General features: G+C 54.0%; 2 protein-coding genes across 2 annotated transcripts; both read right to left on the bottom strand.

Annotated features, from left to right (window-relative positions):
• Positions 1–1528: 1528 nt before the first annotated feature.
• LOC115598014 (GDNF-inducible zinc finger protein 1-like) lies at positions 1529–8086 on the bottom strand. The gene is given in 7 exon segments (XM_030446675.1): positions 1529–1596; positions 1856–1950; positions 3200–3569; positions 3572–3738; positions 3786–3873; positions 3876–4586; positions 8022–8086. Coding segments are annotated over 6 exon segments (1488 nt in total). The 5' UTR covers positions 4576–4586; positions 8022–8086.
• A 334-nt stretch (positions 8087–8420) lies between these two features.
• On the bottom strand, positions 8421–18372 carry LOC115598013 (zinc finger protein 260-like). The gene is made up of 9 exons (XM_030446674.1): positions 17941–18372; positions 17456–17721; positions 16490–16587; positions 16340–16424; positions 15667–16077; positions 14084–14178; positions 13714–13881; positions 11071–11228; positions 8421–8591 (listed from the first exon to the last, which is right to left on the bottom strand). Exons 1-9 carry the CDS (start codon positions 18370–18372, stop codon positions 8457–8459), a joined length of 1848 nt encoding a protein of 615 aa, XP_030302534.1. The 3' UTR covers positions 8421–8456.
• Between the last annotated feature and the right edge of the window lie 7646 nt (positions 18373–26018).

Below are 26018 nucleotides of genomic sequence, written 5' to 3'. Positions count from 1 at the left end.
TGCTCAGAGCTACCAGAGCCTTCCACCACCAGTAACCAGCAGAACCAGAGCTCTGCTCAGAGCTAAACCACAGCCCTTCCACCACCAGTGATCCAGCAAGAACCAGAGCTCTGCTCAGAGCTAAACCACAGCCCTTCCACCACCAGTGATCCCAGCAAGAACCAGAGCTCTGCTCAGAGCTAAACCAAACCCTTCCACCACCAGTAATCCCAGCAAGAACCAGAGCTCTGCTCAGAGCTAAACACACCTTCCACCACCAGTGATCCCAGCAAGAACCAGAGCTCTGCTCAGAGCTAAACCAACCCTTCCACCACCAGTGATCCCAGCAAGAACCAGAGCTCTGCTCAGAGCTAAACCAAACCCTTCACCACCAGTAATCCCAGCAAGAACCAGAGCTCTGCTCAGGGCTAAACCAGAGCCCTTCCACCACCAGTGATCCAGCAAGAACCAGAGCTCTGCTCAGAGCTAAACCAAACCCTTCCACCACCAGTAATCCAGCAAGAACCAGAGCTCTGCTCAGAGCTAAACAAAACCCTTCTACCACCAGTAATCCCAGCAAGAACCAGAGCTCTGCTCAGAGCTAAACCACAGCCCTTCCACCACCAGGAATCCCAGCACAGCTCCCAGAAGCCTTTCAGAAGGCTGTAACTCAGTAGGAAGCACAGGGAGCACAAGGAAAAAGAAGAGAGAGCACCAAGAAGCCCCAGAGTGTGTGTGCAGGGCAGGGATTCCACACTGGGAAATCCTGGCTGTGGGAACATTATTTTTTTTGGGTCTGAACTGTGCAGGTGTGAGGTGGGTCCTGGCACTGGGGGTGGTGTGTTCCAACACCAAGAGCACCTCCTACCTGTGTGAACTTTGATATGCTGGTAGAGGGAGTTCCTCTGGGCAAACGTTCTGAAGCAAACTTCACATTTGAAGGGCTTGGATCCAGTGTGGATTCTGTTATGGTGTTTCAAGTACTCCTTGGAGGCAAAGCTCTTCCCACAGGTTTCACACATAAAAGGCCTTTCCCCTACAGCAAGAGGAGAATCAAACCCAGGGAGGGTTTAAGAGCAGCATTAAAACATCAGAGGCAGAAGGCAGAGCACTGAGAGTGCAGATGGAGCATGCAGGGCAGCAACACCTCCCCCAGAGCTGGGAAAAGCCCAGGGCAGAGCTGCACCCAGCAGCCTTTCCCCATCTCTGCAGCATTCCTGCCTGCCTCTCAGCACAAGCACCATGCCTGCAAGCACCCAATTTCACTGAAACACCTCTCAAAAAGTGCTCTTGGAACTGTGTTTCCTTGTAGTTTGATGGGTTTTGCCACCACAGGTAGTTGGGAGTCACCAGCAGAAGGCAGGTGGTGATAAGGGCAACTGAGAGGTGGAAAAGCAGCAGCCACAGCTCAGGGGTGCCCAGCCCAAAACACTGCTCTGTACCACAGAGGGTGCCCAGGGGAGGGATGGATGCTTTGGAGCAGCTTCCTCTGCAGATCAGGGTAAAGCAGGACAGGCAGTTGACACTCCTCAGCCTAACAGCTCCAGGCTTACAGGGAAATTGGGTTTTCTGTGAGGAACTCAGCTGGATTGGTCACTGGGGACAGACCTGAGGATGCTGAAGAAACCCAGAGCAGAGAGGTGGGATCCCAGGGAGATGGGAACTCCCCTTCCCTTGAAGCAGGGAGGATGGTTTTTTACAGGATGGTTTTGGGTTGGAAGTGACCTTAAAGCTCACAACCCAACCCCCCTGCACGGGCAGGTCTGCTTAAAGAAAAAAACCCAACCCAACCCAACGACAGAACTGCTTTTCTGCATGGCAGTGAGCTGAGTTTCCCTGCAGGGCTCCTCCTGCAGGCAGCACGGGGCAGCCTTACCTGTGTGGCAGCGTTTTGTGATAGATGAGCATGTGATTCTGAGTGAACCTGGCCCACACTCATCACAGACAAAGGGCTTCTCACCAGTATGGATTCTGAAAGGAGAAAGTGGTGTTAAAGCCCCCCAGGTAGAGCCCTTCCCTCCACACACCCACCTGCACGACTTTTTCTTTTTAAAAGAGCAGATGCTGGCACAAAATGTAATTCCTTTTAAAATGGCACCTAGGAGCTGGGCCAAATGCTGCACTGTGGGTTCTGCAGGGCTGCTCTGACTGCTCAAGACCCAGGAGTTCTGTAAAAGCAAAATTTCAAGTGGTAAAAACTGAGTAAAGTTCGGACACTTATCACAGAACTTGTGTTGGGTAAAAGGATGAAGTGACCACCCTGTGGTCTGGAGCAAACCTGTTTTGCAGGAGCACAGCCAAAGCTTTTGTGGTGCTGCAGAGCAGGAGGAGGAGCAGAGGTGTGAAAACATGGAGCAAGGTGAGAAATCCTCAGCCAGGAGACACAAGTGAGGACAGCACTGAGCTTCCAGTGCTCCCCAAGCTTACTGCACAGCCCCAGTGGCACACAGCAGAGGGGAAACTCCACTTATTCCAATTAAAAATATAATTTAAGCATCAGAAAGCAGTTCCCTGGGTAAGGAAGGGCCATGGGATGCTGTGCAGCTGCCAGCACTCACCAAGATTTGCTTTCTGCCCAGGGGATTAAACCCTCTGACCCTGAGCAGAGGTGCAGGAGCCCTTATGCCCTGCAGGAAATGTCCCCTGGGTACCCCTGCATCCCCTTGGTTTTGGGGTCAAGCAGTGGTGCTTTGGGGCCATTTCTCCTCCTGTGTCTGCTCCCCCTCTCAGTTGTTTCCTACACTTAGCACCCAACTGCTGCTCTCCAACTTAATGTGGCCAAACCTCTTCAGAATGTTTTCATACTTACTGCATCTCATCATTCTGTCAGCTCTAAAGGGGCACTGGGTTAGCTGGAATAATCACAGATTATTCCCTAATCCTACCAATAATCTGCCATGGGGGTTGCTCTTCCCATGTTCCCCTGACTCTTGGTAGGTCAGGAGAAAAGGCTTCAGCAGCTGCAGTCCTCAGCCCCAGCACCTCAAAAGAGAATGACAGCAACTTCCTTAACCTGGGAGGGTTGAAAGCAGGGGGGAAAAAAACAAGAACAACAAAAAAAACCAAACAGAAGGAAAAAAGCCATGAAACAGGGGAAAAGGTGGCTTCCCAGCCACCACGTTCTGCATCCCCCACTGGACTTGAAGGCTCAAGGTGTGCTCCAGGGGATCCTCCTTCTCTCCCCCCAGAATCTAACAAGGCCAGGGAAGTCTGTTCATACCTCATGTGTGTCTTGAGTGCAGAAGGCTGAGAAAACTTAGCCTCACACTCTGTGCACCCATAAGGCTTGTCGCCTGTGTGTGTCCTTTCATGGAGCCTCAAGGCAGTTTTGGAGCTCAACCCCTTTCCACACTGCTGGCACTGATGACGTTCCCCACCACCCTCATGAACCTGGAGAATGTGCCTCTTGACGTCCTTCTTCCTCTTGAACTTCTTACCACAGAGCTCACAGGGGAAGTGTCTCTCAGAGCTGTGGACGTGGCGCTGGTGGCTTTTCAGGTTGCAGCGGTTGGCAAAGGTCTGGCTGCAGGTCTCACACCTGTACACCATCTCAGCAGCCAGCCCGTGGCTCTGCCTGATGTGCTTCAGGAGCTCTTCTCGTAGAGGAACTCCTTCTCACACGTGCTGCACTTGAAGCTGCTGCCCCGCTTCTTCTTCTCCTCCTCCTCCTCCTCCTCCCCTTCCTCCTCCTCCTCCTGGATTTTGCAGCTTTCCCTCCTGCTCCCCGGGCTGCTCCTGGCTCTCGGGTTTGATGTGTTTCTCCCCTTGCTCCTCCTCCTCTTCCTCCCTCCCCACATCGCACCCACCTGCCCGGAGGGTGTCTGTTTCCCTCAGCAGCCACCTCTGCATCCTTCTGCTGCTCCCTCAGCCTCCTGGTGTACTTCTTCTTGGGATCTCCACAAACACTTTCCTCCCGGCCAGCCTCCCGCTCGCCCGCCTCATCTTGGCAAAAGGAGGCTTCAGGATTTCCTTCTTTTTGTCCATTTTCTCTTTGGGTTTGGCAGCTGGCAGCTCAGGAGCTGCTCCCTGCCCGGGGCTGTCCCCTGGGGAGGTGGGAGGCCCCAGAGGGCAGTCTGCCTGCTCAGCTTCTGCCCCAGCCTCAGCTTTGGAGTCCAGCAAGGCGCCCGCCCGGGCAGAGCTCTCCTCCTCAGAGCTCTGGGACTCGGAGAAGTTCTGCAGCTCCAGCAGCACGGATTCCAGCATCTGCTTCTTCAGCTGGAAGCAGGTTTCCGAGAGGTCCAAGCACTTGAGCTTCTCTGCTATCTCCAGCATCCGTTGCACCCTGTCCTCTTCCACCTCCACCCTGGCTGTGTAGACGAACTCCAGGAAGGAAGCGAAGTCGGCCACCTGGACCTCGTTGAGGAGCACCTTGGTCCTGGGGCCATCCACACCCTTCTCGTTGAGGAAAACCTCCTTGAAGAACTTGCTGGTGGCCGCCAAGACGGCCTTGTGGGCCACGAACTCTGCCCTGACCCCCTGGTACTCCACGCTGACGGTGACGTCGCAGAGGTGTCCCAGGAGGCGCAGCTGGTGCATCTCGTTCAGCAGGTTGAGGGGAGAGGACTTGGACTCCAGCAGCACTGCGTTGCTCTCCATCTTCCTTCTCCCTGCAGGAAAAGGGATGACAACACCACCAGATGTCAGCTGGGGGCAGGGGAGCTGACCAAACCCACCCCCGGGGCGACCTGAGGGCAGCAGAGCTGGAGCAGCCCGGCCCGCACAGCACCTGGAGGCAGGGGACCCAAATCCAGGATTTCAGACCCAAAAAATCCCACCCTGGAGAGGGCTCCACTTGAGGCTGAGACACCTGCAAAATCCAGGATTTCAGACCCAAAAAATCCCACCCTGGGGAGGGCTCCACTTGAGGCTGAGACACCTGCAGGTTTTGAGCAGGATTCACAAAGCAGTGCTGTGAGAAACGTGGCTACACCTGCAGGTTTCCAAGCCCTGGATCTCCCCAGCTGCTGGGCTAGCTGTCTGGATTAACTGGAGTTCACAGATCAGCCCTAATTTTACCCAAAAAACCAGAGTTGGGGGGGCAGCTGCAGGAGGGACAAAGCAAAGAGGGGAGATCAAAGGAAATGTGGAGTTTAGGAGATGATTCTCCCTCCCAGGCAGGCAGCAGGAGGAAGGTGAGGAGAAGGGACAGGCAACCCTGAGACAGGCTTTACAGGGAGACTTTTAAGGAGATTTGGATAAAATTCCAACCTCCTGACTGACCCAAAACCAGCTGTACCCTCAAGCTGCACACCTGCAAAGTCATAGAACTCCCCAAAGCTCCTTCTCTGAACCATGTCCTCTCTCCCAGTGGCCTTGCAGCCTCTCCAGGGCTGCCTGGTTTCTGCTGCCCTGCTGTGTTCCCACTCACGTTCTCAGCTGCTGAGAAGCCCCTAAAATAACTGATTTCTAAAAATAATAAAAGCTTGATCCCAAACCAATCAATATTTGTGTCAAGTCTGAAGACACTCAGGATCCCCCCCACTGCAATCTGCTGAGTTTTACTGCTGTCCTGAACGGCCACGGGAGGAACTGCAATAGAGGGAAAAATAACTAACAAAAAGCATGGATTCATGGAGATCACGGGGATCCTGGGCTCATGGGGATCCTGGATCATGGGGATCCTGGATCATAGGGATCTTGGATCATGGGGATCTTGGATCATAGAGATCTTGGGTTCATGGGGATCTTGGATTCATGGGGATCCTGGATTCATGGGGATCATGGGTTCCTGGGGATCTTGGGTTCATGGGGACCATGGGGATCCTGGATTCATGGGGATCTTGGATCATGGGGATCTTGGGTTCATGGGGATCCTGGGCTCCTGGGGATCATGGGCTCCTGGGGATCCTGGATCATGGGGATCTTGGGCTCATGGGGATCTTGGATTCATGGGGATCCTAGATTCATGGGGATCTTGGGCTCCTGGGGATCTTGGATCATGGGGATCTTGGATTCATGGGGATCCTGGATTCATGGGGATCATGGGCTCCTGGGGATCTTGGGTTCATGGGGATGTTGGGTTCATGGGGATCTTGGATCATGGGGATCTTGGATCACGGGGATCTTGGATTCAGGGGGATCTTGGGCTCCTGGGGATCCTGGGCTCCTGGGGATCTTGGGTTCATGGGGATCTTTGATTCAGGGGGATCTTGAGCTCATGGGGATCTTGGGTTCATGGGGACCATGGGCTCATGGGGATCCTGGATCATGGGGATCCTGGATCATGGGGATCCTGGGCTCCTGGGGATCTTGGGTTCATGGGGACCATGGGCTCCTGGGGATCCTGGATCATGGGGATCTTGGGTTCCTGGGGATCCTGGATCATGGGGATCTTGGATTCATAGGGATCTTGAGCTCATGGGGATCTTGGGTTCATGGAGATCTTGGGCTCCTGGGGATCTTGGATCACAGGGATCTTGGATCATGGGGATCTTGGGTTCATGGGGATCCTGGATTCATGGGGATCTTGGATCATGGGGATCTTGGGCTCGGGGGATCTTGGATCACGGGGATCTTTGATTCAGGGGGATCTTGGGCTCCTGGGGATCCTGGGCTCATGGGGATCTTGGGTTCATGGGGATCTTGGGCTCATGGGGCTCCTGGATCATGGGGATCTTGGGGCTCCTGGATTCATGGGGCTCCTGGTCCCCATGAGCAGTGAGTGCTGCAGGGGTTCCAGAGCAGGCACGAAGCCACAGGGGGACCCTGCCTGGAGGGGCCACAAAGAGAGACCCAGGACACAGGGAAGACCCAACCCTGCAGCAGGGGGAACCCCCAGGACCAAACCCTTCCTGCTCCCCAGAATTCTCAGCAAACCTGAGAGATGAGGAGTTAAGCAGTTCTGTTATCATTATTCTAACAAATCCCTAAGAATCACTGTTACCTAAACCTCAACCTCTGCCCCTCTCCCCTCCCAGCCCACACCCTCTGCCTCTCTCACTGCAATAGAAAACTGGAACTTTTTTGGGGTTTTTTTCCCCTATACAGTAATTTCTTTAACCACTCACCCCATCCTTTCACAGCCACCTCCCTCCCTTCCACCTCAGCAGCTCACAGGCAGAACCCAGCTGGGAACAAGAACCCAAACCAGAACCTGCTGCCCCCCCCCCCCGGGGCGAGGGAGCCCCCGATGTGCAAACAGACACCTGGGGCTGATCCCTTTTGCTTCCTCCCGTCCTTCCCCCTGCTCTCTGCAGGAACACAAGCTGCCGTGCACACTCTGCTGGTTTGGGCTCTGCTGAGAGGAGGAGCAGAAACCCAACGCCCAGGGAGGGGTTTGCTGGCACAGCCTCGGGCACCCCAAAACCAGGGGGAAAGGCAGAGCCTGGGAGGTGCAGAGGAGGAGCTGCAGCACTGAGGCTCAGGGAAAAGAACTCACTGCAAGAGCATGAGTGTGTCCCCCCTCCAGAACCAAACCCGGCAGAGCCAGAACCAGAACCAGAACCAGCTTGATGGAGCAGCCTGGAGCCCCCAGAGGGTCTGTTCTGCCGCAGCACCCCCAGGCAGCCTCCCCGGAGGCACTGCTGCTGCCAGCACTGCACCAACCAGCCCAGAGAGCAAGGGGCGGCTGGAGCAGGTCCTGAGGAGCCCTGCAGAGCAGGACAGCAGCAGAGCCCGGAGCAGGAGGGGATGGCACCCTGCTCCCCCACAGCTCAAGGCACACAGGCAGGCAGCCGCCCTCCTCACCCCGTTTCTTCCTTGGCCTCCCAGCAGCCCGGAGGAGATGGGCCGGGCAGCCCCCAGCCCTCCCTGCGGCCAGAGGAGGGGGCAGCACCCCCCGAAGGGGAGCAGGGAAGGGGGGTGAACCCAGCTGCCTGCCCGCCCCAGGAGAGGCGCTGGGGCTGCCGAGCCCCCCGCGGAGGGCAGAGCCTGCAAAGCGCCCCGGGGGTGCCCCGGGAAGAACGGGACCAGGTCCCGACCCCTCCCCATGCCGGGGCCGGCCCTGCTGAGGGGCACCGAGGCCCGGGGAGACCAGAGAGGTCCGGCGGCGCTCTCCGGAGGGAGGCAGCCATCCCCCGGTCCCGGAGAGGCCCCGCACTCACCGGTCAGCCCGGCAGCGGCTGGGTCGGTCCCGCAGAACCCGCGGGCTGGGTCCGGAGCCCCGCCCGCCGCCTGACAACAGCACCGGAGAGCAGCGAGGGCGCAGCCGCGGCGCGCCGGAAGTGGCGTCATGCGGCGCGCCGCGCGTTGCTAAGCAACGAGCCCCGGGCACCCCCAGAGGCCTAATGGCTGCCAGGGAACCAGTGACGGGAGGGATGGGCGCATCTTTATTAACAACTAAATAAAACAAAACAAAACAAAACACACGGCACGGACTGCGGTGTCCGCACGCACCCGGAGAGGCCGCAGGGTTTCCCGGCGCTAAATGGCGTCATAAGTACAAAAGGGAGCGCTCGGGGCCTCCCCCGTCACTAACCCCAGGTGGCACGGGTTCTTGTGTGAGAATAACGCCCTCGGGTTTGTAAAGTTTCCCCTGCTCAACCGACCAGATTTCGGGGTGGAGTCTTCACCCCCCAGGCCTCCGAGAGCGTCTCTATCTTGGACCAGTTGTGGTCCTTCTTGGGGCTGAGATCGATGAGGAAAGTTCTCCAGTGAGCGTTCCGGTCGTGGACCTGGGGAGAGAAATTAAACAGAGGAGGAGGGGGGACACTAATTACACCTCAGGTCTCTCTGACAATGGCTGTGGTAGCTGGGGAGTTAATCCAGAGCAAGGTTAATTAGTGGTGGGGTAATGGTGACCTGAGCTGTGACACACACAGGGACCAACTCTGAGCTGGTTTCTGCCCCGGGGTCAGGAACACTTCAGAAGAAACCAGAGTTTAACACCCAAACATCAACCTAAAATCACACACCTGTCGGGTTGGAAGGGACCTTAAAGCTCACCCAGGTCCAACTCACCTGGGACAACTCCCACAGTGCTCAACCTGACCCTAAAACTTCCAATCTGACCTTAAAAACTCCCAGGGATGGGGCTCCCAACACCTCCTTCTGCAACCTCTGCCTGGGTCTCACCCCCCTCACGTCAAGAACTTTCTGCAAATGTCTCATCTGAACCTCCCTACCTCTGGTTTTACCCCATTCCCCATGTCCTGACACTACCTGAGATCCTAAAGAGTCCCTCAATTACTTATAAAGTTGTAATTGGGGAAAAAAACCCCAAAACCCCCCCTGTTCTGTCTCAGGAGTCACCTGGAGGAGCTGAGCTCCCTGAGGCAGCTCAGCAAGGATCACAGGGATGGAAATGTGTAAAACTGGGTTTATCTGCAACACAGAGATCTTTGAACCATTGGGGTATGGGCTCTGAGGCTTGAAAAGGCTGCAGGGACACCAAACGTGGTGACATCAAACGTGGTGACAACAAACGTGGTGACACCAAACGTGATGACATCAAACGTGGTGACATCAAACGTGGTGACACCAAACGTGGTGCCCCACCTGTTTTTCAGGATAAAATTGGTGTGCTAATAAGCCTTCTAAATCCTCAGAAAGATGGGATCTTCCTGTGGCAGACCACAGGACAGGTCTCTGGGAGGTGACTGACTGCCAGCAGGGTCACAGAATCACAGAATCAGCCCCAAAAAGACCCCTCTGAGGTCATCAACCCCAGATCCCTCACCTCCCAGTGGTTCCCAGCCCATGGCACTCAGTGCCACATCCAGTCTCTTCCTAAAAACCTCCAGGGATGGAGAATCCACCCCCTCCCTGGGCATTCCAATGTCTGATCACCCTCTCTGCTAAGAATCCTTTCCTAATATCCAACCTAAACCTCCCCTGGCAGAGCCCCAGCTCTGCCAGGGGAGGTTTAGGTTGGATATTAGGAAAAAATTCTTTAGTCTGTGCCCTCTTATCCCACTGATACCTCCCCAACCCCCCCCCTGGCTCCAACCTCCTTTCAGGGAGTTGGAGAGAGTGATGAGGTCTCCCCTGAGCCTCCTCTTCTCCAGCCTCAACACCCCCAGCTCCCTCAGCCCTTCCTCACAGCACTTGTGCTGGATCCCTTCACAGCCTCCTTGCTCTTCTCTGGACCTGCTCCAGCACCTCAAGCTCCTTCCTGAACTTCCTGAGGGGCCCAGAACTGGACACAGGACTCAATCTGTGGCCTCCCCAGAGCTGAGCACAGGGGCAGAATCCCTTCCCTGGACCTGCTGGCCACGCTGTTCCTGAGCCAGCCCAGGATGCCATTGGGAGTGGATCAAGGGTTGGAGTTGATGATCCCAGAGGTCCTTTCCAACCCAAATGATTCTGTGTGATTCCATAATTCTCCTCCTCACCCACCAGGACACAGAGTACCAGACCCTCTGGACCCCAGGAGGAATGGTAGCACCATTTTCCAAACAAGCTGCTTCCCAGCCCCTGGTTCCAAGGGAATTGGGAATCCTGGTCTTGCAAGAGCACCCTCACCCCCTCCCCATGAGAGCCTCACAGAACAACCTGGGAGCCCACGATGCTTCCCTGCCCCTCTCAAACCTTCCTCAAACCCAAACCATCCTCAAGGAAGTTGCAGGATCAGGGCTGGATCCTTGGATGCTGTTCCCAGGGAAGCAGAGCCTGGACCTGCTGGCCACGCTCTTCCTGAGCCAGCCCAGGATGCCATTGGCCTTCTTGGCCACCTGGGCACACTGCTGGCTCATGGTCACCTTCCTGTCAATCCAGACTCCCAGGTCCCTCTCTGTCTGGCTGCTCTCCAACCACTCTGTGCCCAGCCTGGAGCTCCCCATGGGGTTGTTGTGGCCAAAGTGCAGGACCCGGCACTTGGAATGTTGAACCTCATCCCCTTGGGATCATCCCAACTCTCCAGTCTGTCCAGGTCCCTCTGCAGAGCCCTCCTGCCTTCCAGCTGATCCACACTCCCCCCAGCTTGGTGTCATCTGGGAATTTGCTGATGATGGACTCAATCCCCTCATCTAAATCAGCAATGAAGATACTAAACAGATATTAATCAGCCCAACTCCCCTTATTTTTTACAACCCAGCCCTTTTTAAAAGCTGTGTGTGGGTGGAAGATGAGTCCCTCAGCCCCTCACATCCATCCCGGCGATCCCTGGGGAAGCACAGAAGGAATCTCCGGGATAAGGGGGGCAGGGCAGCGTACCGCCACGTGTCTGCGGAGGGTGGACATGTCCGTGAAGGTTCTCTCGCAGGCTCTGCACTTGTAGGGCTTCTCCCCGGTGTGGATCCGCTGGTGGCGGCGCAGCGCTCCCTGCTGGGTGAAGGTTTTCCCGCACTGCTCGCAGAAATAGGGGCGGGTCTCTGAAATCCCAGGGAAAAAGCAGGGAGCCGAGTGAGGAGACAAAAGGTCCGGTTGGGACTCGCTCTGCACGCAGAGGGAACGCGCGGTGGGATTGTAAAGGCTGGGTAGGGATAAGGTGGTGAGAGTAGGAGGGGTGTGCTTCAGGTTTGGGGTTTTTTGAGGTGATGGGATAAATAAATGTTTCCTGGGTGGGTGGGAAAGCTGGGAACAGGTCACTTGGAAGGGTCAGCATCACAGCTGCTCTCTGCTCTGACACCATAAAATGGGCCTCAGACTTCTGGGCAAGCACCATCTGACACCATACAAGGTGGTACCATCCTGTTCAACAACCCAGGAGAGGCTGAGCCCTGCTCCCCTTGTGCCCTAAATTCTAGGAGTTCCTAAAAATGGTCCTGGACTCAAACACCACCATCTGACACCATACATGATGGTACCATCCCCTGTTCTACAACCCAGGAGGGGCTGAGCCCTGTTCCCCTTGTGCTCTAAATTCAAGGAGCTCATAAAACCAATCCTAAACTCAAACACCACCATCTGACCCCATACAAGGTGGTACCATCCTGTTCAACAACCCAAGAGGGGGCTGAGCCCTGCTCCCCTTGTGCCCTAAATTCAAGGAGCTCATAAAAATGGTCCTGGACTCAAACATCATCATCTGACATCAGAGGCTGAAGGGTGGAAGCATGAGAGGCACCAGGGCACTGCAGATCAGGGGGAGCAACATGGGGTTGCATACATGATGGTACCATCCCCTGTTCAGCAACCCAGGAGGGGCTGGGCCCTGTTCAACCTTGTGCCCTAAATTCAAGGAGTTCATAAAAACAATCCTGGACTCAAACATCACCATCTGACCCCATACATGATGGTACCATCCCCTGTTCAACAACCCAGGAGGGGATGAGCCCTGCTCTCCTTGTGCCCTAAACTCAAGTTCATAAAAATAATCCTGGACTCAAACACCACCATCTGACACCATACATGATGGTACCATCCCCTGTTCAGCAACCCAGGAGGGGCAGAGCCCTGTTCCCCTTGTGCCCTAAATTCTAGGAGTTCATAAAAACAATCCTGGACTCAAACATCACCATCTGACACCATAGAAGAATGTATCATCCTGTTCAACAACCCAGGAGGGGGCTTAGCCCTGTTCAACCTTGTGCCCTAAATTCAAGTTCATAAAAATGGTCCTGGACTCAAACACCACCATCTGACACCATACATGATGGTACCATCCCCTGTTCAACAACCCAGGAGGGGGATGAGCCCTGCTGCCCTTGTGCCCTAAATTCAAGGAGCTCATAAAAATGGTCCTGGACTCAAACATCATCATCTGACATCAGAGGCTGAAGGGTGGAAGCATGAGAGGCACCAGGGCACTGCAGATCAGGGGGAGCAACATGGGGTTGCATACATGATGGTACCATCCCCTGTTCAGCAACCCAGGAGGGGCTGAGCCCTGTTCAACCTTGTGCCCTAAATTCAAGGAGTTCATAAAAACAATCCTGGACTCAAACATCACCATCTGACCCCATACATGATGGTACCATCCCCTGTTCAACAACCCAGGAGGGGCTGAGCCCTGCTCTCCTTGTGCCCTAAACTCAAGTTCATAAAAACAATCCTGGCCTCAAACATCACCATCTGACCCCATACATGATGGTACCATCCCCTGTTCAACAACCCAGGAGGGGCTGAGCCCTGTTCAACCTTGTGCCCTAAATTCAAGGAGTTCATAAAAACAATCCTGGACTCAAACACCACCATCTGACACCATACAAGATGGAATCATCCTGTTCAACAACCCAGGAGGGGCTGAGCCCTGCTCCTCTTGTACCCTAAATTCAAGGAGCTCATAAAAATGGTCCTGGTCTCAAACATCACCATCTGACATCAGAGGCTGAAGGGTGGAAGCATGAGAGGCACCAGGGCACTGCAGATCAGGGGGAGCAACCTGGGGTTGCATACATGATGGTACCATCCCCTGTTCAGCAACCCAGGAGGGGCTGAGCCCTGTTCAACCTTGTGCCCTAAACTCAAGTTCATAAAAATAATCCTGGACTCAAACACCACCATCTGACCCCATACAAGATGGAATCATCCTGTTCAACAACCCAGGAGGGGCTGAGCCCTGCTCCTCTTGTGCCCGAAATTCAAGTTCATAAAAACAATCCTGGCCTCACATATCACCATCTGACCCCACACAAGGTGGTACCATCCCCTGTTCAACAACCCAGGAGGGGCTGAGCCCTGTTCCCCTTGTGCCCTAAATTCAAGGAGCTCATAAAAACAATCCTGGACTCAAAACACCACCATCTGACACCATACAAGGTGGTACCATCCTGTTCAACAACCCAGGAGGGGCTGAGCCCTGTTCCCCTTGTGCCCTAAATTCAAGGAGCTCATAAAACCAATCCTGGCCTCAAACACCCCCTCCAGGCTGGGAAGTGCTTCATTCCCAGGCTTGCAGTGCCATTCCCCATTCACCTGCATGGACGTTGCTGTGCTGGGCCAGTGAGGCTCTCAGGCCAAAGGTCTTCCCACAAACCTGGCACTTGTAGGGTTTGGCACCCAGGTGACACCTCTTGTGGCATTTCAAGTATTCATTGGTGGCAAAATGTTTCCCACACACATCACATCTGAACAGGCGTTCTCCTGAGGAAAGAGAAAAATGAAAAAAACCTCAAAGTGGGTTTTTCAAAGGTCTTTGGAAGTTCCTTCCTGGGATCTCTTGAGTCTCTCCTGTGAGTTATAAGAATAGGGAAAAAAAAAGAAAAGTGTGGACCTTCAAATGCTGCCCAGCAATTCCTCCTGGTGGCCAGGGGGGTGGGAGGAGGAGCAGAAGTGTGGGTCCTACCTGTGTGGGTCCTTTTGTGAGCAGTGAGCTTGCCCCTGTCAGCAAAGCAAGCCCCACAGTCCTCACAGATGTATGGCTTCTCCCCCGTGTGGGACCTGAAGGGAACCAGACATCCATTAGTGACAAACCCTGCTCTGTAGGGCATTCCCAAACTTCCTCCTGGGTGCTGCAGGCTTTAAAGGAGGTGGGGACAAGCCCATTCTGCTGGCTCCTTGCCCAGGGCTGGTGCTACAGTAACCAACTGCAATTCCCATCTCAAGTTGAGTTTTTCCTCACCCCCAGGCCCCACAAAACCCACCTGCCCTGCCCAGTTACAGCTGGTGGAGAAAGCAGGGCAGACAAGGAGCCAGAGACTGAAAGGACCTCCAGCTTGTCCCCAGCAGATCTCTTGGAACACTGCAGGACACATTCTCAGCTTCCACAATCCCCCTGGGCCATGTCCTCTGCCCTCCCCAGGCTCTCACTGACAGGGCATTCCCATTTTTAAGGAAATTCAGGCAAGCAGTGCTGCTGGATGTCTGCATTTAGCTCAAACCAGAGCAAGCCTCAGCCTGCTGTTTGGTCTTAACACTGTGCTGACTTCCCTTATTCCAACCCAAACAGTAGGATCTGCAAATAGCAGTCAGAATTCTGAGCTGTGGGGTGAAATGCTGCAAGGCTGAGGCAGGGAGTTACCCCCAGAGCTCCTGAGGCACTGCCTCCCTGCAGGAGCACAGCTCTGCTGCCTCTCAGCTGTGTTTCTGTGACACAGCAGATGCTGCTCCTGCCTCAGGACTGTTTCAGTCCCTGTAAGAACACCAAGGAGGCAGAGGAAAGCTCCTCACTCCACTGCATGGGCCCAGGGGCTCTGCTTAATGGGGTTTCCCTCAGCTGGTTTAAGTCCTCCAGCAGTTAACCACCTAAGCTAAGTTTGGAGAAGGATGGGAAATTCCAGGGGATGATTCACCCTCTCCAGGGAGAGGAGGACACATATAGCACAGACACCACCAGCCAGCAGCTCCTCCAGCTGCCCAGTGACTGGGGAGCAGCCTGGAGCAGGAATCCAGCTCCTCAGCTGCTGACAAGAAAGGAAATCCCACACCCAGTGACGTGCTCAGAGTGACAAAGGGTGAGCAGGGCTCAGGCCTCAGAGGGCTGTGACTAACCCTTCAGTCTGTGCTGGTTCTGCTGGGTCACAGGATCACAGCATCACTTGGGTTGGACAGGACCTCTGAGATCATCAAGTCCAACCCTTGATCCACTGCCACTTGGTTCCCAGACCATGGCATCCAACCTCTTTTCTTAAACCCCCAGGGACAGCCATCATCCTCTGTTGCAGGCTGTCCCAAATGACTGGCTTTGTGCTCACAAGTCCTGCCACGGCACCTCTGTCAAAACCCCAACCCAAAGTGATGCAAGGAGCAGCTGCAGACAAAGCCTTTCCGTGAAGGAATTACTCAGGGTGTCCCACAGAACACAGCCTGTGCCCCTCTCCCTGGGCTGGGGACTGACTCAGGGCTGGGGAAGCCACAGGAGGGAACAGAACCCCGGGGGGGCAGGCAGGGAGTGGTGAGAGGGGCGGGGAAGCAGCAGGGCAGGCTGACCTGGTGTGGATCTTGAGCTGGGAGGGCTGAGCAAACCTGGCCTGGCAGACGGCACACTGGTAAGGCTTCTCCCCCGTGTGCGTCCTCATGTGGAAGAGCAGGGCGGTGCGGGAGCTGAGGATCTTCCCGCAGACGGAGCAGAGGGGGCGCTTGGCCCTCCCCTCGTGCTTCCGCACGCAGTGTGTCCGCACATCCCTCTTGCGTTTGAAGGTGGCGGTGCAGAGGCTGCAGGAGAAGTGCCTCTCCTCGGTGTGCACGCAGGCCCGGTGCTCCTTCCAGCTGGTGTAGGTGGCAAAGGCCTTGGGGCAGATGTCACAGCGGTAGGCTTTGCCCGGCAGGCACTGGTGGCTGTCCCTGCAGTGCTCCACGTACCTCTTCCTGGAGACAAACTGCTGGGTGCACTTCTCACACCTGATGACATAGGTGCTCTTCTTACTCAGCCCGCTCTTGCTGACTGCCTGGACTCCCAGATCTTCCCCAGGTGCACGTTCTTCACCATCCTTCTCGTGGGAGCACTCATCACCTTCCTCCTCCTCCTCGTGATGTCTCCTGTCCTCACCCTGGGAACACCCAGCCCCATAACCCACCCCCTCCTCACCCTTCACACTCCTGTTCCCTTCACCTTCCTCCCCTTCCTCACCCCTTTTTTCACTTCTTGCCTCAGCTTCCTCACCACTCCTCCTCTCCTCCTGCTGGTTGCTGCAGTCTCTGTGGCCAAGGGATGAATCCCCAGGTTGCTCCCCCTGATCTGCAGTGCCCTGGTGCCTCTCATGCTTCCACCCTTCAGCCTCTGATGTCCCAGCCCAGGTGCCCCTGTCAGGACCTTTGTCACAGCCCGTGGTGCTTGCTCTCTGCCCAGGTGGAACCACCATCCAGTAGACAGGCAGGAGCTTCCTCTCTTGCCCAGACTGGTGGATTTTCCTGTTAAAACAAACAAACAAACAAACAAACAACAGAGCACAGCTTCAGTGGGTTTCATTGCTTCAGTCCAGACCTGTCTGCCAGGGAGGAAGAGTCCTTTCCCTCTAATTGTTCTGCACCCCACTTAGGAATTAACAGTGGGTTTGGGAGCAAAGAACAGGGAAACTGGACCAGTTAATTCAAGGAAATCAAGAGGTCTCAGCTCACCAAGGATGGTGCCTCTCAGGTATCCATATCTGCCACCTGACTACTGACACAGGATGCACTGCAAAGGTTCCTCCAAGGCCATGGTGGACAGGATAAGAACTTTGGGCTGAGGTCTGGCATGTCCAGGACCTTCTGCAGCTCTGGAAACTGCTGTGCAGTTCCAACACCTCCTTTCCGGCCAGGCAGTGCTTAATGTGCCTACCTGGGAGCTCATGCTACCCAGCAAAACAGCACGTGGGACAGTTCAGCCTGTGAAAACCACAGAAAGCACCACCTTGCCCTGGTGTTTACAAAGTGGGCATTTTTTTTCTTGTCCCATTTTAAACAGATGCTGATTCCCTTCAGGTTCCTGTTTAAACAGCCAGATCTGAGGCTTCCAAAACCACCTAGCAGCTCTGGTTGCACAAGTCCCCTTTGATTCAATGGGAAACATCTGCCTAAATCCCCACTCTGGGAGACCTCACTCCAGTAATCCAGACTGAGGGCTTGATGAGGTCAATGGAAAAAAATCTGTGCTGATTTCAACATCTTTGTGATCAGACCCAAGGAATTCTGGAACTAAAGGAGTGAGGGCTTCAGGAATGCTTTTATCCTGGTGCCCAGGGAGAGAAGATGTTTTCCTGCAGGTGGATGGACACACCCTCCCCAGGGAAGGTTGTACCTCAGGTGGGTGTTGTAGGCAGACCTCTGAGCAAAGCTGGTGGGGCAGTGCTGGCACTGGTAAGGTTTCTCCCTGGTGTGGGTTCTTAGGTGGACCCTCAGGCCACACTTGGAGCTGATGACTTTGTCACAGTAGGGGCAGGCCTGGGGCTCCCCTTTCTGCACCCTCCTGATGTGGTCCTTGATGTCCTTCTGGTGCTGGAGCCTCTTGCTGCAGGAGAAGGCCCTCTCCTCCCGGTGGGTGGTGAGGCAGTGCTGCTGGAGGCTCTGGTGGGAGGAGAAGAGCTGGGGACAGGCCTTGCAGCTGTGCTGGTGCTTCAGCTCCATGTGGGAGCGGTAGTGCTGGAGCAGCAGGAAGGACTCGTTACACTGCTCACACACCTTGGCCACCCGCCGTGCCGATCCCCTGCCCGCCCTCTGATGGGCAAACGGGGAAATTAAACCCTGCCCAGCTTCCCACTGCTCGGGCAGAGCCTTCCCCATTACCACGCGTGTTTCCTTGCACTGGCTCTGGCTTAGGAGAGAAGGACTGCTCTGGCTTTCCACGCCCAGTCTGCTTCTGGGGTCTGCCTTGCTACATTGCTGCAGCTTTGCCCGGCGGGATTTTCGTTGTGGATAAGCAGTGTCCTCCAGCTCCAGGCTGCCTGCTTGGCCTTCAGTGCCTTCAGAGCCAGCCAGCAAGGTCTGGCTTTGCCTATCCCAAAGTTTCCTCCTCAGGGGTATCTCCACAGCTTGGGAAGAGTCACTCAGCTTGAGGTTTTCCTCTTGCTGGATGCGTGCCCACTGCGGCCCAGGGTTCTCCCCCAGCTGACCTTTCAGGTGGAGACTCAAATCCAGCCCCTTCCTGCCCTCTGCTTTCACCTCTTCACAGATATCCAGCAAATCCTTGCACTCCAACCTTTCAGCTATCTCCTTCATCCGCTGCAGTTTCTCCGCCTCGATCTCCACCTCAGCCGTGTACACGAACTCCAGGAAGGAGGTGAACTCCTCTGTGTAAATGTCCTGCAGAGTCACGGTGCAGTTCTGGGTGTCCAGCATCTCCTCGTGCAGGAAAAGCCCTTTGAAGTAATTGCTGGAAGCTGCCAGGACAGCTTTGTGAACCAGGAACTCCTCCTGGACTCCCAGGTGCTGCGTGTGAACCCTCACGTCACAGAGGTGACCCAGCTGGTAGAGGGAGTGCAGAGCCCTCAGGAGGTTGGGAGCAGCAGCCTTGGATTTCATCAGGATTTTCTTTTTCTCCATCCTGCCAGAAAAACAGAGGAATGTTTGAATGCTTGCTCCCCCCTTCCACTGTCTTCAGCCAGGGAAACAATACACGGGGGCAAACTAAGCATCTAAAAACTGCTGCACCTTTTTTTGTTACATATAACAGTGTTTTGTATGAAAACCATTCCAAAACTGCTCCTTCTCCACCAACAGAAGGGCTGGGAGCCTTTTGACATCTTTCAGAGAGACCAATTTGCATTTCCCCCTCCCCTCCTGAGATGGACAGTGGTTGTAATCACAGTAAATAAACCCCACTCCCCAGAGCCCTGTGGCTTTCCTGCCTAACCCCCGATGACACCGAGGTGCTGGGACCAGGAATCCAGCACAACCACACAGCCAGCCTGATCCTCTAAGCCAATATTCCTCACCCAGCGTGGTTTTTAAGTGCCTGCTATTCAGCACATGCTTCCAGCAGCCTTGTAACCCGAGGAAGAGCACCAGGCCAAAATAAACAGAGGGATCAGCTCCTCACTGCTCTGCTGTGCTCCTCTCTCACAGCAGAAACTGACACCAAACCAGACTGTCACTGCTCAGCTCAGTTCTGCTTGACAAGATATCCAGTGCCTTCCTGGCAGGTAAAAACTGTCTGATCAAGAAAACAAATGTGTCTTCAGTATAAAGCACCACAAAGTGGAACAGGATACATGGCCTGGAGTGCACAGGAGAGAGCTTTGAGGACACTCTTCCTGTCACAAACTACTCCAGCAAGTGCCACAGGGGATAAAACCCCCAAACAAACACCCAGACAAAGGTACAATCATTATCAGAGTCTCTGCCTTCACAGTTCTGGCCAGCAGGCAGCTGATTAACACCCCCAACTCCTACCAAGGAGGAGCCACAGCATGCTGGCAGCCTGGGGTAGGAACACAGATCCCAAACTCATCCCACAAAGTCCCAAAAGCTGCCACTTCATCTGTCCCCTGGCCTGCCATCCCTGATGTTTCCCAGCAGGACCTCCTCCTACATTTCAGCACTGACCCCCCCGGGCTGCCCAGCTCCCTGATCAGTAGTAGAAATCAATGAGCAGAGCATGTGCTAATTTCCTCCTCCTCCTCCTGGAGCTGCCCAGCTCTGATCCATCCCTGATACAACCCTCCCCTGGGAGCTCTGCTCACACCAACATCTGATACCCAGACAGATGCAGAGCCACGTTCCAGCATCACCTCTCCACTCCAGCTGCTCCCAGATGAAATCAGCCCCAAAATGCTTTGCTGAAATGTGTTTCCAATGAAAAACACCATGGATTTACCAAGTCTCACTTTCCTTTTCCTTTTTCTTTTTTTTTTTTAATTCCCCTTTGGAAAAAAAAAATAAAATTGAGGCTGTACTTTTTGTGACCATTTGGAAACCAAACTGATGTTCAGCTCTCTGAGGTGGTGTGGAATGTAGTTGGTTTTCATGGTTTTAGTTTCATGAGGCTGAGAGCTGAACACGGCTTTTTCAGGAACATCAAATACACAGTTTGGGGAATATAAAAGAATATGTAAGACATAGATTTTTTTCTTTCTCAAAAAAAGTTCAGGTAATAGAAGATTTCCAAGTATTTTCCTTTCATCTGGGGGTAAGGAAGCTGCTCATCACCAGCAGATCAAGAAAGGTATTTTCTCCTTGCTTGTTACACTTCATGACAAGGGGAGATTCGGGATGAAATAACCCCCAGGAATCAAACAGGGCAAATAACAGCAACATGGTGAACAGGTGATAATGAACCCAAGGCACCCTGCTTCACAGCACAGGGAGAGAGATAAAAACCACTCCTTACACAACCAGCCCAAAAAAGGGAGCTGGCTGGAGATTCACAGCCCTAAACCCATCCTCCTCCTGTACCCTGAGAGCACTTCTGAAAGCAGCAGGCTGCTCACCTCCCTGACACTGACTTCACCAGACAGACTTACACAAAAGCAGTGTTTTTCCCCACATGCTGCAGTTCATCTGTTTGTTTGTAACTCCTTTCAACTCTTTGCCTGGTAATGAGGGGATAAATCCTTCAAGGAATTTGCACGTAGGCAAGATTTGCTGAAAACATAACTCATCTACCAGCTGTCCCAAAAGCCAAAACACATTTCAGTTCAATTCCAGCCCTTGATAAGGCTGCTGGAGCAAGTACAGCTGTTTTTACAAACAAAGCCCAGCAGTGACCTCCCATCTCCAAGCAGGGATTTCTTTCTGCTCTCTGCTACAGCACACTTTTCTCTTTTTCATGGTGCAATGACACAGTCAACAGCAGCTCCCTAATTCAGAACAATTAACACAGTAAATGAAGATGTTTGTAGAAGGATGAGGACTCCTAGAGCAGCACTGTGTCTTGGACTGTCACTATTCTGCTTTGCCAGAGCCTTAACTGGTGTGGCACAGCAGAGCCTTTTTGTGGAGAGAACACTGAAAGCACACAGATTAACCACTCAGCTGACCCAGCAGGTCAAAGAAATTGAATTACATCTCAAAAATCCTGATACTTCACAGAAATATACCCTGCATCTTGAAAAGTATGCATCCTCCTTGTTTTTGGTTTGTTTTTTCCCCAAGACTTTTCAATTAGATCTCTTCTGAGAAGTGAGGAGCAAATTCTTCCTTCTTCCCCTGGGAATGATTCCTTTAAACTCTCAATAGCTGAATACACACGTGCCCCAAACAGCCCCACAGAGAAGTTATACAGTAAGATAGGTGGAAAAGAGCATTGTGGGGGTGTAAGTAAGAGCTGGAGCTACCCAACTGTGTCACTCACTTGGAAAATGAAGTCACCCAATTCCCACATGGTGCAGATCCACAGCCAGGCACCTGAGGACACTGATGTAACAGGAACAATCTCACCTCTCCTGACACAGCTTCTGGCCTGCCCGTGCACTGCTGAATGAACTCAAGTGTTCCCACCCGCAGCATCCCAACGTGTCCTCCAACAGCCTGCACGCCACGTGCTTCCAAAAGCCACTTAAATTTTTTTTTTTTTTCCAAAGGACAGAGGTCTGAGTGCTGCCTTGTGAAGCACATCACCCTGGGAATGTTTCCCAGGTCAGAGCAGCAGAGCTGCCCGTGCTTCATGCCCACAAACCCACCAGCAAGGTACCAACCACCCCAGGGTACTCCTCACTCCTGACAGAACACAACTGCCACTTCCATCCGGTGTCACCCTGTGCTTTGTGCAGCCAACAGACTCCTGTGGCTCTCAACGTGCCCCGTGCCCAGAACTCCGAAACCAAAGAGATTTTCCCTGTGCTTGACAAAACCCAGGGGCTCCTCACAGCACGATGGGTGCCAGACCCTCCTGGAAAGTGAATCCCAGGAAACAAACCCCACTGGCTTTGTCTCTGCTGTGGGGATGTGTGGCAAGGGCTCTGTCTGTCACCCCCCAGCCTGCCAGGGGACAGCTCACCCTCAGGACACCTCAGGACACCTCAGGACACCCCAGGACACCTCAGGTTACCTCAGGTCACCTCAGGACACCTCAGGACACTTCAGGACACCTCAGGACACCTCAGGTTACCTCAGGACATCTCAGGACATCTCAGGTCACCTCAGGTTACCTCAGGACACCCCAGGACACCTCAGGTTACCTCAGGACACCTCAGGTCACCTCAGGACACCTCAGGACACCTCAGGACACCCCAGGTTACCTCAGGGCCAGCCCAGGACACCTCAGGTCACCTCAGGCCACCTCAGGACACCTCAGGTTACCTCAGGACACCCCAGGACACCTCAGGTCACCTCAGGTCACCTCAGGTCACCTCAGGTTACCTCAGGGCCAGCCCAGGCCCCGCTCCCGCCATCTCCGTTTCTGAGGCGTCGACGCCCGGCCTGCGCCTTCCCGCCGGGCAGCGCTGCACCAGCAGCAGCAGCCGAGCCCCTGCCCGCCCTCCCGGGGGTGTCTCCCGGCTCCGGGATCCCCTCCCAGCCCCGTCCCGCCCTTACCCTGCCAGGCGGGGCGGCCGCTCCCGCCTCAGCCGCGCTCCTCCCGCTCGGGCTCCGACCCCGGGAGCAACCACCGCTCCTCCCTTCCCCCCCTCTGTCCCCCTGCGGGATGGTACGGCCCGGCGGGACCGCGCTGCCCTCACACAACATGGCCGCCTCCGGCTTCACCGCCTCAGCCCCGCCGGCTCCGTGCCGCCATCTTGAGTCAGGGAAGCGGCCGGCGGCCATTTTGAGCGCGGGCAGGAGGCGGGCGGGCCTGCTCGGTGAGGTGCCTGAGGTGTGCTGAGGTGTGCTGAGGGAACAAACCCTCAGAATGCCCCCAGACTGCTTCAAATGGCAGCTCGGGGGCTGCGTCACCTCCTTACTGTGCGCGGGTCCCGCCGTACCCTTAATTGTTCGCCCTGAAGAGACAGCAGCGTCTGCCCCGCCGTGAGGGGCTCCCCAGGCCCTGTGCTCGCCTCAGACGGGAGGAGATCCCAGATCTTGCTGCAGTTTATGCCGTGAGAGTGTTTCCCGTGAGAAGGCAGCTTTGCTCCAGTCTTACAGCAGCTGCAGGCTGGACTACAGTAAAATTAATGGTTTCTGTGGGGACTTGGTATTTCTCCATGATCAGTCCACCACTAGGAAGGGTTGGTTGAAAGGAAACCCCTGGATTTTCACAGCTTGTGCCTAATTGCTGCCACAAAACAAAATAAGGAGTCGATTAAAATCAATTTCTGTTCACATTTGCAGAGTGCAGCGTTTGATGAGGTGAAACTGCTCCTCTTGGCAGTGGTGGGTTTGTTCTCAGGTACCTAGGAGCAAATATATGTATTATAATATATTTTACCTATATAAACACCTTCATTTCCCAGCCCTGTTTGAGGAGCTGGATCAGCTGCTCCGAGTATGGATACCAGGGGATTATCTCCAGTGTTAGTTCCTTAATTTGAGGCTCTGAACTTGGGTTAATCTGGGCTCAGGATAAGCACAAACTGGGTCTGCCATCTCCCAGGGACCAACATTGCTGTCGTTTCTCACATTAAATGATTTTAAACAGCTGACGGATGGGACAAGTCACTCCACGGGCTGCCAAGTACTTCAGCAGACTAATCTTGTTTCCAAGACAAATCACAGATAAATTCCTCTGAGGAGTATTTATTTTATTTCATTTTTTTTGGTTAAGTGCAGGCTTTAATCTTCAAATTTTAACAGCTTGTAATAATGTTGGGGTGGTGATTGTAATTCCTTGGAAAATAAATTCTTCATTAAAAAAACAAAACAAACCACAGCAGAAATACACAGATAGGACTGAGAGTTATTAGGTAATTTACCTTTTTCTGTACTTCTGTCACACAGGTTTGAAGCTGCTGGCCACCAGGTGCTAGAAAATATTCAGACAGTTCAGTGAAAAGAAGAGGACTGCAGGCAAGACAGAATAAAAATATTTAGAATAAAAATAGCTAGTGGAAACTTCTTGCCTGACAGCTCCCACTGAGGAGTCTCTGCTTCCACCACCAATTTGGTTTTCAACCCTGATTATTTTGTTTGTATTGTGGAATGTTTCTATTGTCCAGGCACAGCTCCAGGAGAACGAGCAGCAATATGAGTGATCCATGCTAAAATGTCAGGATAATATTCCTGTCTCTTAGCACAAGGGAATGGTGTTTGCTTTTACTTTATCAGCAACCTGGGCTGCTCAGGAGTTCTCACCCAGAGGAGTTGGGAGGGAAGATGAAGTGCAGGCTGCTGCCCAATTGAGTCTTTGCTTTGCAGTGAATTGCAGCAGGAGCTGGCAGGGTTTATCAGCCTCTCAATCTTCGCTCAGCTCCCCGGGAGGGATTCTCCCAGCCCTCCTCCTTCCTGACTCCAGCCTGGATTTCACACCCTCCTTGGCCCTGGGTGCAATTTCAGGGCTGAAATTCACCCTCTGGCTCTCAGGTTGAAGCCCTTCACCCCGGGGTTGCTGAGGGCAGGAGGGAGGGAAGGATATTTTATTATCTCTGGATCATTAATTCCTCTCTGCTCTGTCTCAACAGGAGGGATGAGTGAGGAACATGAGTGTGCCCATGAGACAAACACCCCAGACAAAAACCAGGACACAACAAGCAAAATCCAGGAAAGATCTGAAGCCTGAGAGCTCAGATTTTTATCAAGAGTGTTTCCTCTGCTTGGGAGTGGAGACTTTGGTGCTGGTGAGTAAGACCAGGAAAAAGGGGAGAAGCTGGGAAGCATTTCTGCTGTCTGGGTGACTCCATGTGAAGACAGGTTCCTCCCCACTGAGCCTGCAGGTGTTGGCCCAGGATGTCTGCAGCAAAGGAAGGGATGGAAAGGTGTTCCCCTGGAGCTGCCTCCCCACACACCACCCCCACACCTCAGCTCTTTGGGTCTTTGCAGTTTGGGCTCTTCCCAGTTGCCTTGCAGCTGAGTGGAGCTGGGGGACATGTTTTAGAAGCCCCTCCCGAGATGAAGCCTCTCCCCAGGACAGCCATCCCTGCCTTCTGGCTCCACCAGAGGATGCTGCAGCCTTGGGAAAGAGCATCCCAGCTCTTCCCTCTCAGGATGCAGAGCTCTGCAGGCAGTGGCTCAGCCTCCCAGCACCTCAGGCTGTACTGGACACCCCTTTGCCAGGGAGAAAGGGGAAAGATGAAGGAGCCCGGAGTGAAAATATCCTGGGAAGGGTAGGAAAAGGCCAGTTTGGATATTTTTTCCCGTGGTGGGCAAATTCATCCCCTGAGCTGCTCAGCTGACCCTGACATCAGGAGGAAACCTGATCACTGGAGGAGAAGGCTCCACAGTGTGATTTCCCCAAGCTGGGGGCTGGTGGAACCGAAGCTCTCCTGAACAGGAGCCAAGCCACCACTCAGACAGACCTTAGAGCTGTCCCCAGAACAGAGACAGAGCTTTCAGCATAGTCTAAAAATGCAAATTCCAGACAAAATCCTAATGCAAAGCAAACAGCAGGCTCTTGGTCTCTGTGTCAGGGGTGTGCACTGCTTAGGCTCTAACACCCCTCAGCCTAACACACTTTGGCACATGGCTGTGCTATACATCAGACATGTACACCCCTCCTCATGCTGCTAAGTTTCAAGAAGCAGGAGTTACATACATATTCTGGCACAAAATTCCAAGGTTTTGGTGTGGCTTGAAGAGCACATGAAATGCTAAAACCCCCCGTGCATTTTTTGTCTGGAAAAGGAAATATTACAACACTAAAAGGAGATGTGACACTACTAAAGAGGAGCAAAATTGCCTTCTCAGCAAGGTGCAGTTTGTTTCCCTGGAGAGAGCCTGGCCACTGGGGCAAGCCCAAAGGGAATGGTGGCTTCTTCATCTCCAGATGATTCCAGAGGGAAAGCTTTGGATAGGCACAACTGTGCCCAGGAAGGGGGTGACACTGTGTGGCTGGTGGG

Source organism: Calypte anna, chromosome 3, assembly GCF_003957555.1.
Source record: "Calypte anna isolate BGI_N300 chromosome 3, bCalAnn1_v1.p, whole genome shotgun sequence".
Classification (NCBI taxonomy): Eukaryota; Metazoa; Chordata; class Aves; order Apodiformes; family Trochilidae; genus Calypte; species Calypte anna.
The sequence above is the reverse complement of the archived record's forward strand: the minus strand, read 5'-3'. Positions and strand labels throughout refer to the sequence as shown.

What these genes read in the sequence shown, in the direction of transcription:
- LOC115598013 (XM_030446674.1), bottom strand. Translation starts at nt 18,372, where the DNA reads ATGAAGGAGATAGCTGAAAGGTTGGAGTGCAAGGATTTGCTGGATATC. An exon ending in CACCACGGGCTGTGACAAAG is followed by an intron (nt 16,425 to 16,489) that starts GTCCTGACAGGG and finishes GAGAGGCACCAG; the next exon opens with GGCACTGCAGATCAGGGGGA. An exon ending in GCACAGCAACGTCCATGCAG is followed by an intron (nt 11,229 to 13,713) that starts GTGAATGGGGAA and finishes CTGGGATTTCAG; the next exon opens with AGACCCGCCCCTATTTCTGC.